Raw genomic sequence first — 13,361 nt, 5'->3', positions numbered from 1 at the left:
TAGGTGGACAGTGAATAATTGTTTTAGTGTAACTGTGTCCTAAGGAATGCATGGCAGCTTTTTTTTTTTTTTTTTCAGAAACAAGAGAAGATTAACTAATAAAAGTAAGTGTTAGAGCAGTGATTCTCAACTAGAGGCAGTTTTGTCCTTCCAGAGGACATTCTTTGGAGACACTTGGGTTGTCACAGTTAGGGAAGTGGGAGTGGGTTGATAGTGGCATCTAATGCATAGAGGTTAGGGGTGCTGCTTATCTCTCTCCAATGCACAGGACAAGCCCCTCATAATGAAGAGTTTTTCAGCCCTGCATGTCAGTAGCACCAAGGTTGAGAAACTTTGTGTTAATGTTTTTTTTTTCCCCTCCTGAATCTAAAAGCCTTCATATAAAAATGCCTTGTTTTAACCCTTTATTTGGGATAATAATCTGCATTTTAAAAAGGATTATTTTTCTTCCCATCCCCACCTGCCAAGTGAAAGCTGTCTGGCACATTCAGCATCTATTTGAACAGGAGCTACAAATTCAAGTTATGTGCAGCTTCTTCTTTAAAGCCTGTTGTTCAAAATATACCACCACCAAAACCCCATATATAGGTTTTATTACCTTTGTTAGGACTGACCTTGGTTTTAGAAAGTCTTCATTGGAAGAGGACTTCATTAGGACTCCATTGGAACCCATGAACTATTTAAGATTTATAGTTTAGGACAGTTTTTGTATCCCTTTTTGCCAAAGTACATCTTTTAATTTCTCTCAGATACATACCAGAGATCTCAACTGTAAGGTGGTTTGGTTTGATTAGAGCCATTGTAGGACTGAGAGAGACGTAGCTATCCAATTCTTAGTTCTAGTGTTATGTTTTTTTGATGCTAGATTGTATTTTAAGACTTTTAAAAATAAATTGTTGTCTTTAAATCTTAGTTCAGAGCTCTTACAACTTATTTCATGCCCCATTATTACCTAACCTCAACATAAAAGAGTTGAATTATATAGGAATCTGTTTCTTTTAAATTGTGTGGATCCAGATGTATATTCAGTTGGCACCAGAGCATCATATAGGAAAATATTCTGTGTTGACAGTCTAGTTATCCTTTCCTATTGACAGATATTTTAAATGTAACAGCTTTATTGAGATATAATTCATATAGTATATTATTTATCCATTTAAAGTATATAATTCAGTAATTTTTAGTATAGTGAGTTATGCAGCCTTTACCACAGTACATTTTGAAACATTTTCATCACCCCAGAAAGAAACTCTCTAGTTACTGGCAGTGACTCCCCGTTTCCCCCTTGCCGTTCAGTCCTCGGCACTACCAGTCTACTTTCTGTACAATGAATTTGCCTTTTCTGCGTATTTCACATAAATACTGATAGAATCATGCAATATGGGATCTTCTGTGACTGGCTTCTTTCACTTAGCATAATGTTTATAAGGTTCAGCCATGATACAGTGTCATTCCTTTTTATTACCAAATAATAACCCATTGTATGGACATAGCACATTTTATTTATCCATTCAGCAGTTGATGGACATTTGTATTGTTTCCACTTTTGGGCTATTATGAAAAATGCTGCTGTAAACATGTATGTATTTTTATGTTTTCATTTCTATTAAGTAAATACTGAAGAGTGAAATTGCAGAGTCATGATTAATGCAAAGTTGTAACTTTTTGCGTAACTGCCAGACTGTTTTCCACAGTGGCTGCACCATTTTACATTCCCACAAGCAGTACAATAGCCACCCTGCCTTATCTGCAGGAGATACATTCCAGTGTCCCCAGTGGATACCTGAAACCATATACCAGACATCCTATATTTTTCCTATGCATGAATACCTATGATAAAGTTTAATTCATAAATTAAGTACAGTAAGAGATTAACAACCAATAGTAAAGTAGAAGAATTAAACAATATACTATGATAAAAATTATGTGAATGTTATCTATCTCTCTCAAAATTTCTTCTTGTACAAATTTAATGCCTTTTTCATTTTCACCAAGCACTTACCATGCACGGTGACCATAACTCTTGCGGTTTGAGGTGTAACAGCAAAACTAGTTATGAATTTATTTTTCCTTCATCCCAATTTCATTGATAGATTTGTTCTTACTGTAGATCTTAGCAAACTTTAGCTAAGATTTTTTTTCTTTCCTTATTAAGTCACGAACTTTCACCTTTTCACTTAAAGAAAGCACTTTATGGCTTTTCTTGGGCATCTCCAAATTGCTAGCATCACTATTCTTGTATTTTGAGCCCATGATTAAATAAAATAAGGGTGATTTGAACACAAGCCAGTGCAATACCTTGGCAGTCATTATGATAACCGAGAGAAAGGGGTATGTTGGACAAAGTGATGATACTTCCTGGGTGGGATGGATCACACTGCTCAGAATGGTGCATGATTAAAAACTTAGAAATTGTTTATTTCTGGAATTTTCCATTTAATGTTTTCTGATCTTAGTTGACCATGGGTAACTGAAAAGGTGGAAAGAAGAACCATGAACAAGGAGGGATGCAGTACATCAGGGCTTCAATTTCTCTACATCTTTACCTGCACTTATTATCTGTCTTTTTTGTTATTGCCATCATCTTGAGTGTGAAGTGGTATCTCGTGGTTTTGATCTACATTCCCCTCATGGCTAATGCTATTTACTTATAGATTTTGAACCTGTTAGTAAACATTTCAATCTCCAGATTTCATTACTGCTTTTTTAAATTGACATTTACCTAGTATGAATTTTGCTTTATAAAGTTTCACGTTTTCTTTTAACAGGGGACCTATTTTTACGTTGTGAAAAACTTTGGGCTCTTTATAAGAGAATAGTTCTCATTAGAGAAGTAGTCCTATAGTTACCCAGGTGTAATTCTAATGGACTTTCTAAAATATATTATCTTCCTGGGATTAGCTGTTTGAATATATTTTATCAGTTCTGATGTGCAATCTCCATAGTTACATACAATAAAAGAGTATACTCAAAAGTAGAAATACACATACTTTTAAGTGTCTGTTGGTGGGCAGGAAAAAGTTGGTATTTCAGAAAATATCCTGAGAGTTAAATAATTCTTGAAGATGTTTTGAATTTTATATACCTTGGATACTTCTCTATCTTGTATTTTCTTTTGAAAAGGCTGTTGAATACATTGTTTTGCTTTTTCATAATGGTTATCCTTTTCTTTGATATCCATTTTTTTCCTGCTGTATTTGAAGGACAGCTTTTGGTATAAGCAAGCTAAATTAATACAAGGATTTAGAGCACAGCTTTGATGAGGCTAAGGTCATAGATTTGCAGATTTCTGTGTAGAACATAAGGATACCTTTGATTGGAACTGGAGAGGTTTTTCTCATTTCAGGGGAGTCCTTAAATCAACCCAAACCATGATTATCAGCATTTTTTACTAGTTAATGGGTGAACTTTTATGTATTTAAAAATCTGTACAGCTTATAAGGAATCTTGGGTTTTAGACTGCAGGGAATCTTTGGAAATCACCCACTCTTAACTTCTAACTTTGTAAATGAGGAACTGAAGAGATATAATTTGCCTAAGAATATGGTTTGTTATGTAGTTTATGTACAGTGAGTACGTGGACAATGTTGAATGAATAAATATATACCAAATGAGTTGATGACAGAGCTGAGACTAGTCTCTCGACTATAATAATATGATGTTTTCCCCTCCATGTTAAGTTACTTTCCAGGCTTCCCTCATAGCTCAGTTGGTAAAGAATCCACCTGCAATGGAGGAGAACCCTGTTTGATGCCTGGGTTGGGAAGATCCCCTGGAGAAGGGATAGGCTACCCACTCCAGTATTTTGGGGTTTCCCTTGTGGCTCAACTAATAAAGAATCCGCCTGCAATGCAGGAGACTGGGGCTCGATCCCTGGGTTGGGAAGATCCCCTGGAGAAGGGAAAGGCTAGCCACTCAAGTATTCTGGCCTGGAGAATTCCATGGACAGTCCATGGGGTCGTAAAGAGTCGGACACAACTGAGTGACTTTCACTTCACTTCACTTCACTTGTGGCTCAGCTGGTAAAGAATCTTCTTGCAATGCGGGAGATCTGGGTTCGATCCCTGGGTTGGGAAGATCCCCTGGAGAAGGGAAAGGCTACCCACTCCATTATTTTGGCCTGGAGAATTCCGCAGACTGTATAGACCATGGACTTGCAGAGAGTCGAACACCCAGAGACTTTCACTTTTTCACTGTGTTACTTTCTAGGTAGTACATGAAGGTCTTGCTAGTTGTCCCTGTAGAAATCCAAGAGGAAACAGACAGCTCAATAACCCAAGCTTCTGTTCTAACACTGTCTTTGGAATATTTACAGCTGAAGGCAGGTACAATCTCTACACAGCGGATGGCAAATATATCTTCAAGGAAAGAGAATCATTTGATGGCCGAAACATTTTAAAGGTCAGTACAAATCTGAGTGAATTGGAAATCCTTTGGCATGTGTCCTAAAATAAGGGAGGACAATAAGTTTTCCTTTTAACAGTAAAGTATATTTTTCTTATACTTCCCATGAGGATTATTGACTGAAAGGACTGTTAAATTTCTTTTCATTGTCCTAAAAGAGAAATCTTTTTGACCTGTTAAGGCTGTTGGTGTCTCTTAGAGTACTTAAAGTTGATGATTTAAGAAACAACTATACTATTTGAATCCATAGGAATAAGTTGATTTTAACCTTGTGAGTCTTACTCTGTATTTTACCCTTGAAGGACTGAGTATGCATTTTTTAAGTGAAGAATTGTCTTGTTCTAGTAGATTTTTCTCTTCACCCACAGAGTCACTCTCCAAAGTTCCTGTGTAATCTATTTTTACTCAGGAACAGCCCATGTGCTAAAAAGTAGGTGGTCCATTTCTGACTGTTGAGGATTTGCTTCTGAGTGTTAAATTAACCTATGAAATTTAAATGAAAAGGGTTCTTCAGGATTGCATTATCTTTCTCCCACAGACCACATTCTATAACATCCACAGTTTAGGCCCTCTCTGTCAGGTTAACATGCCATTGTGCCTCTGGGAAAAGGGAAACATAAGTTGATATCAAAGGAAAGGTTTTTGATTCTTCATTTTACTTGTTCTATAATGGTTTGGGTCATGTATTTTCAAGGCCATGGGTGTTTTTTGGAGCTGGGAGGGAGAGGATGTAAATAATAAAACTTCAGAGCAAGCTCTAGCTTTAGAAATGTTTTTTTCTTTTTCCTCCATTCCTTTATCTTGTCACTTGACAGATTTCTTGCCAAATGCCTAATGTGACCCCATTGCCTCTAATTAATGACATCACTCTTCAGCAGCTGCAAGCTTCTCATTGCAGAGCCTAGCAGAGCAATGGCAGCATTCTCTTTAGGCAGGCATTCCAGCTCCCACATTACAGAGCTTTGTTGATTCCTTCTTTTCCTTGATACCTTTCCTCTCTTTGAATAGTTTTATTTTCAGAGTAGTTCTGGTAGCTTCAGTTTGAGTGGCAGGTTGCTAATGAATTCAGTTGCAGTTAACTTTTTTCCCAGGCCACAGCTTTATTGTGATATGAATCTCTTTCCTCCTCTAGCTCATTTCCTGAGGCTTTTAAAATAATAGCATTAATTATTTTGCTTTCTTTGTTACTGCTAATTTGATAAAGAAAGAAGCTAGATGAATGGGGAAAGAAATCTGTTGGAATGACTCAAGCCAACTTGGTTTCTTTGAAATTAGAATTAAGCCCAAAAGGTATAAGGTATATTGATGCAAGTTGCGGGTGAGGTGCTTTGACATCTGTAAGAAGGAGGTAACCACAGGTAGCCTGAGAAGTGGCTGTATGAACAGTATGGGTCTCTTGTTTGGTATTTAACTTCTCTCATTCTGGAAAGTCAGTTTTCCATTTAAAGATGCTTGACTTGGAAATCTTTCTAACCCACCCCAATGATAACATGGCCATAGCTCCCTCTAGTGTTGACAAAGCTTGCTGTAATAGTTGTACCCTTACTGTTTAATGCCTAATTGGAGTTTTAGAACTGGGCCCAGCGAGGTTCTTGCAAACTATTTAGTCCAGTTCCTCATTTTACTCTCTAAGGGTGCAAGATCCAGTATGGTTAAAGTGACTTGTCAAAGGTTATTGCTAGATAGTAGCAGAGTTTGAATCAGAAAAAAAGATTTAAAACTCACAAATTAGCTTTTCTACCTTCTTCATAAAGATGCTCAGTGTTTAGGCAGAGATCAGTAGATACTTGAAATTGGGCCTCTCCGTTTGAAATGTGATAATATCTGACTGGACATAAATGTTGGGGCAGTGGATATGCCAGTTAGTCTAAAACTGGCAAATTAACAATTAGACTTTTGAGGTGAATGTAATACTAACACCAACAGAAATACTGACTGTGTGCTATCTGTCAGACCATGTGCTCTGCAGATAAAACAGTCATTATGATACAGTCCCTACCTTCCAGGAGCTTCCTATCTTTGAGAGATACAGCAGATTAATAGGCAGTATTTTAATATATAGTATAAAATGATGGGAGCAGATTATGAGATGGAGGAAGAGAAGTACCTTTGAACACAGTTCCTTTGAACACAGGTAGTTGTAACAAAATATCTTTTGATAGAATCTATAACATATTATTTTTAATCATTAGTTCCAGAAAATATAATCTTTCACTTATATTTAATCAAAGGAATTAACTTTTCTTTGAGAATAAAGATAAAATGTAGCATCCAACACTGATTCCCCAGACATATAAGAGGTAATAGCTATATTTATAAAGTAGCTATAGCAGTGCACTTTTTTGGAATTACAAGTCTTTCTCAATTAGAATATGAAAACACATGGCCCCTGAATCCCTGGCAAAAAAAAAAAGCAAGAGATTAAAAAAGCCTATGGATTATATATGTAGTTTTTGTACCACATATAATTATTATGTTCAGAAAGGAAAAAAAATCACTTTCACTAACAAGATAGGAACTGACTTGGAGTAAACAGAAAGGTTAACAGCATTGGTTGTTAAGGAGCCCAAGTATATGTGCGCAGCATATTGACAGCTACACAGGTCAAGGATCAGGAATGCTGGTGATGGGAAGCAGCCTTGGAAAAAAATCAACTTCATCTGCTATTCAAAGAGAAACAAAACGAGAATGAGAGTCATTGCTCATTGCTGTAAGAATTTAATGAGTAACAGCCAATTGCTATTCTACTCCATGAAGAGAATTGGTCCTTTTGATTCAGTGCAATATTATGTGTTCTGGATGCCTTAATAAGAAAAAAAAAGATCTCCAATGACTTTTGGAGGTAGAAGCTATGTTTTTGTTTTGTATAGCTCTTTTGAGAGTTCTTGCAGCTATTATAGACTAGTATCTGATTATTCCTTGTTAAAATAAGAATTTTATTATTCTAAGAAGGACTTTGAAAGAAGAACTGACAACTAGAGAATCATTCCCTTGTGTTTTTCAAACCAGAAAAGCAATGTATTTAGTAGTGGTAGTTTTTTATGAAAGACTGACAGATGGCTCTGAAAGGAGGATGTACATGCGAGTGAAGACGACCTCGGCCTCATTAATAGGATAGTGTGCTGTCAGAGTTTCCATTTCTCATCTAAGAGATAGGAGCGAAGATGTGGTTTGGTTATCTGTAACGCAGTGATAAGCTTGTAAATGGAGAAATCATGCTGACCTAAAAACATTCTGCCAGGAAATAACTGCTCCCTCACTAGCTAGAAGTAGGATAGTCATTGACTGCCAGCTTCTGGAGGGAGAAGTGGTCTTAGTTGTTGGGGGCCAGCGTGAGGCGCTCCGCCCATGGCAAAGGTCATGAGGAAGGAGGCTCGACATACGCAAAGGCGGGATCGAGCCTCAGGAGTCCCCCTGGAAATTCTTGAGCATCTACCCCCATAACCAGAGCCTGCCTACTTTACTACTTTGTGCTCTCCCCTACACCTCTGACTTTACGGGGGGCTGTCCCCCACCACCTCTTTCGGAGAAGGAGTTAACTTAGAGCTCCAGTTAATAATAATTCCTGGGCGTGATAGGAGTGTTTCAACCTACAAACTCCTCTGAAGGTTCTCTAGCCTGCCTGACAGGCTTGTCCGGCCACATGTGATTGCTCACAGCCTCCCAACCGTGAGAGGCACGAGATGCTTTAAACCTTCTAAAAACAGGTTCTTTAGAGAAGTTAGAAAATTATTAGTATAAGTATAGTGGGCTGATTATAAATTGTGTTGGTGACGGGTTTTTCATTTGTTGAGCCAGTGTTTACTGCTAAGTCTCCATTTCCCCTGCCCTTATACACATTAATGAATATATAGAAGAAATAAGTATTAACCTTTGCTATAAATCACGTTAGACCTTAGGCCAAGTAAATTCTTTCCTTAACTAAAACCCACTACACCCTCACCCTATAGGAATGTAACTTTATTTGAGTGACATCTGTTTTAAGAATAATCACCCCTGGAGAAATAAGTGTTGACTGACCGCTGTCACAAGGAGAGGGTCGTAAATTGTCAGCAGGGCCCCCTGGCCAGAAGATGATGTAACACCCCTAAGACCTCTGTATACATTTGTGTGAAGCACCTGACTTTAATAAAAGTCAGGACTGCTATCCCCACGTGACTTTTGTATAACGTCTCAGTGTATAAAAACAGACTCTGGAAAATAAAGAATTGGGATCAGTTCCTCGAAAGACTGGTCTCCCCATGTCGCTCTCTCTCTCACTCTGGCTGAGTCTCCATCTGGAGCGCGGAACCCCCCAAGCTTACTAATTTTGCCTGGGCTTCTAAGATCCGACCGGGGAGGCCTCAGTGTCTCCTCTCCTTCGGGAGAACGGAAGGACGCCTGCGGCCTACGTAAGTGGTGCAAGCTTCTTGTCTTGAAGTTTTATTGGTCTCCTGCGTAAACCAAGCTACTCAGCCTCTTTTCTCCACTGAATTTTCCTACTGAGCTATCCTCATTCTATTACTCTTTACATCTCTAATTAATGTCTAATTGAAGCTATTGTATCCTGATCCTCGCCGACGCTGTCTCCCCTTCCAATACCCTGGATCAGCTGGGGCTGGACCCCGGCACTTAGTGGCAGTCTTGTTTGGGGGACCTATGAAATGCCCTTATGCAGTTGAATCAGTATTCTAAGACTATGCTCTCAGCAGATTGAATAGGGGTGCAGTTTTCACTTTCATGCATTGGAGAAGGAAATGGCAACCCACTCCAGTGTTCTTGCCTGGAGAATCCCAGGGACGGAGAGCCTGGTGGGCTGCCGTCTATGGGGTCGCACAGAGTTGGACACGACTAAAGCAACTTAGCAGCAGCAGCAGAATGTACTGTAGGTCCAAAAGCAAAGGACAAAAGTGCCATTTCTTTAGATACTTAAAAATCCTGGAGCATATAAACCAAGTAAAAAGCACATGTGTTTCCATTTTATATATAAGAATATTTAAATTTAGAGAAAGAGGGAATTGTCAGTATTTTACTATATTAATATTTAATAGTACTTTACCTGAGAATATGATTTAAATCTAGCTAGCTACATTGAGAGTTTTCTTGAAATATGTAAATAAGAGTGACTCAAGTATTTCATTCAGTTTTGCTCTTTTTCCATCTCTGGCTCTTAAAGTATTTAAGAGGACAGTAGAATGAATACATTTAAATGAGTGCTTTATTTAGTTTTTGTTACTTAGGGAAGTTTCTATAAGGAAGATGTTTAAAAATGCATGCTATTTATTCTCTTGGTAGAAGTGCACAAACATATATGTACTTTTAAACAAATAATCATAAAGTGAACAATGTAACTAACTACCAAGGTCAAAAAGCAGAATGTGCCTCACATGCCCCTCCCTGGCCAACTCTGTGGTCTGTTTGTCTTAAGGTAACAAAGGCACAATTAAGTTCCTAAACACTGTTAGTGAAGAGCTTTGTTTTCAATGATTACTTTGTTTTGGAGTATTAGAAGAATACTGAAAAAAGGAATACATTTTTATTCTTTCAAGGGAAGAGAGATTAGATTGAGAACTCAGTCATGATTTTTTTTAAGAATATATTAATGACTACAAAGGAAGACAAGCATTTAGAAAGTATATTATTTCTGAGGAAGAAAAGATTGTGTTTTTTTCTTATCCAATTCAGTACTAAGCTGTATTACATACTGTTCCTGAAAATTACTCCTTAGTCTTGTGGTTCATCTTTAGAACTTTTTCCTCAAACTTACCTTTTTCAGAAAGCCTGTCCTTAAAAATCTATCACTAAATGTTTCATTGCACTATTACATCAGTATTAATAACAGCAAATTGAATGTAGAAAGAAGTTGTTCTCATTACCACCACAGCTGTGGTAGTATTTTTGCTACCTGATATTTCTGTGACTTGAAATTTTAATTTTATTTAAGTAGAATCACTAAGCAGATGCCACTTTCTCTTTAAGCTGTTCATGCTTATACACCATGGACACTTACTAACTTCACTGTGCTTGGACATCCTAATATTTTGTAATAGCTTTTATCCATACATTGAAAGCAATCACATTGTTCTTGACAATCATGTAAAATAGGCATCTTGTTAGAGGAACAAGTGTACAACTTTCTGAAGAATTTCACTTGGAAAATGAAAATGAGATGCTGTGGAAAAGGTTTCTGTCAGAAGAGAGTTCATAGAAATAACATATATACCCACATATGTATATATTCAATTAAGGTTTAGAAAATAATGTCAAGGAAATCTCTGACAGTGTGGAGAGAGACAGAAAATATGAGGGAAAAAATCTGATGAAGAGGATCCTCAAGCAGTGCAAAAATTAACTGTTAGGATTCTTAAGGGGAGAACATAGACCTTGGAGTCTTGAAGTTGGATGAGAGCCCCAGGACTGGTAGTGTTTCCAGGGACTTGGCAATAGTAAAGAAAAAAAAAAAAAAAAAACCTCTCTGGAAGAAAGTCTCATCACTCTCTGCCTAAAAATATTCTTCCAAAGAATTTTTGCCCCCCAAATGTCCAACACACAAATAACTAGGCATATGAGGAAATAACCCACCATGAGCAAACAGACATCCAGAACTCATAGACATGAAATAACTAAAATTATCATCAGACTTTGGCTAAAAATAACTTTTTTCTAATCAGGTAATTGGAAACTATTGCAAACAAAAAGTGATGTAGCAGTTTTGAAAAAGAACCAATTAGAAATACTAGAACTGTGAAATACTAGAACCATGAAACTGTGTAAGTGAACGTAAGAGCTCAGTGGATGGATTTGGCAGCAAATTAGATACGGCTGCAGAGGGAAATAGTGACCTAGAAATTATATCAGAAAATATCCAGCATGTTACATTTGCAGAGAGGAAAAGTAAAAATTACAGATAAGAGAAAAAGAGGCATATAGGAGAGAATGAGACATCCTAACACACATTTAATTTGAATCCCAGAAGGAGAGGAGAGAGAGAATGGGCCAAAGCTGATGAAAGACATCAACCTACAGATTAAAGAAGCCAAGTGAATTCCAGTTTTGTTGAGTGAGCTGATATTGCACTTTTCTTTCCTACAACTTGTGACTGAATCATGGACAGCATTAACTAAACTACTTAGACCCCAGCACTTTTTAAATTGAATGTCCAGAATTCGTTGGCAGTATCCACATTACAAAGGACAAAAACCAGGAAATCAACAGAAGAATGCTTTGATTAAAGTTGTTATTTTAATTTTTTTTTAAAGGATAAAAGGTATCCAGGAATTCTTTTTACAGTTTTTGTAACTTTCTGCAAGACTGAAACTTCATCGACATACAAAATTTTTAAACTAAAAAAACAGCAAGGAAAGAGAAGGGAAATAGGACACTGCCGTTTGTTATAGTTGTTTTTGTTTTTTTCTTAAGAAAATTTGCTGAAGTCTTTCCTGTGTTTTGTTCAGCATTTAGGATAGATGCAACTTTTATTAATTCTTGATCTTACCACAAAATTTGGCCCGTTTAATTTCAAAGGGTATTAGAATTTAATGTAAGAAACAGCTTCCTGAATAGGGTGTCTCATATTGAGCAAGCTCCTAATAAGGTAGTGAAAGTGAAAGATACGACTTTCACTAAAATGTTTTTTGTTTTATTTAAGAAAATAGTGTATATCTCTATAAAGCCATTCTTCCCACCAGCATCCCTTTCAGGCTTTTCCCTACTTAATTCCATGAAACCTATCTGTCAGCTCTATCATTACACTGAAACAGCAGGATAAAAAAGTCAGCAACAGCCCCCATTTGTCCTGTGCCTTGACCTACTTTTATTTTTCCCAGTAACCACATTGAGAATTTTAAGCCCTTTTCTCTTTCAAATGTTCTCTTCTCTTGGCTTCACTGGCATTTGGTTCTTGCTGGTTTTTTCCCTTTTTCTAGATATGCCTTTTTTTTTTTTTTTAATTCATTGGCTTATATGGCTAGGTCCTGAAGTTTTGTCCTTATCTCTCACTTTTACTGCAGTCTTGTTCTATCCAAATCCCACTCATTCTTCAGAGTCCTATACAGATGTTACGTCCTCTCTAATGGTGAGGGCCATCCCAGTCAGTGGCAAGCTTCCAGCTCTCAGTGCCTTGCCTCCACCCCTTACTTTGTGCAGAAACTGTCAGTGCTTAGCCATGTCTCTTGTGCTGGCAGGCATTCAGGGAGCTAAAACTGTTTTCTACAAAGATCAGAAACCTGTAAATTTCTGTTGATTTTTCTTTTCAAAAAAGAAAAGAAAAAGGTTTTGTTTGACGAAGGGGGTGTTTTTTGCCCCATACTTGAAATTGTAAACTCTCAGGAGTCAGCAAGCTATGGTCTAAGGACCAAATTTGCCCTGTTACCTGTTTCGTTGTGTGGCCCTCAAACTATGAATAGTGTTTCTAGTTTTTTAATGGTTGAAAAAAATTAAAAGAAGAATAATAGTTCATGACATGTAAAAATTATATGAAATTCTAATATCAGGGTCTCTAAGTAAAATTTTATTGGAGCACAGCAATCTTCCTTTATTTATCCACTGACTGCGTTTGTGCCACAGCGCCATAGTTAAGTAGTTGTGACGACAGAGTATGGCTATTTCATTCTTTGTATGTATGTTTATACACGTATGGGACTTCCCAGGTGGATCAGTGGTAAAGAATCTGCCTACAATGCAGAGACTCAGATTTGATCCCTGAATCTGGAAGATCCCCTGGAGAAGGAAGTAGCAACCCACTGTAGTATTCTCGTCTGGGAAATCCCCATGGACAGAGGAGTCTGGGGGTGCTACATACAGTCCATAGGTTTGTAAAAAGAGTCGGACATGACTTAGCAAGTAAACAACAGCAACTTGAACCTTTATGGAAAAAGTTTGTTGACCCCTGTCTTAAAGGTTAGTATTTAGTTTAATTTTTTTTTAAATTTCACCCAATGTCCTTCCTGCTTTATGATTAGATATGTGCTCATATTTAA

The 13,361-nt window shown here is 37.3% G+C and overlaps 1 protein-coding gene across 7 annotated transcripts in view; it reads left to right on the top strand.

The window, feature by feature from the left end:
- The window catches only part of ASCC1 (activating signal cointegrator 1 complex subunit 1), a 113,578-nt gene that overhangs the window by 79,073 nt on the left and 21,144 nt on the right, over positions 1–13,361 (top strand). For 6 of the 7 annotated variants that reach the window (XR_003509258.1, XR_003509259.1, XM_027531139.1 and 3 more), the window contains exon 9: positions 4,316–4,401. The exons of the other annotated variant lie outside the window; for it this stretch is intronic. Coding sequence is in view for 4 of the 6 variants with exons in the window: in XM_027531139.1 (XP_027386940.1) it covers positions 4,316–4,401 (86 nt within the window). In the remaining 2 variants the exon portion in view is untranslated. The remainder of the gene's footprint in view (positions 1–4,315; positions 4,402–13,361) is intronic. 7 annotated transcript variants of the gene reach the window in all.

This window comes from Bos indicus x Bos taurus, chromosome 28 (genome assembly GCF_003369695.1).
Source record: "Bos indicus x Bos taurus breed Angus x Brahman F1 hybrid chromosome 28, Bos_hybrid_MaternalHap_v2.0, whole genome shotgun sequence".
In the NCBI taxonomy this organism is placed as follows: domain Eukaryota; kingdom Metazoa; phylum Chordata; class Mammalia; order Artiodactyla; family Bovidae; genus Bos; species Bos indicus x Bos taurus.
Note: the sequence above shows the minus strand (reverse complement) of the source record. Positions and strands in the feature narration are given on the sequence as shown.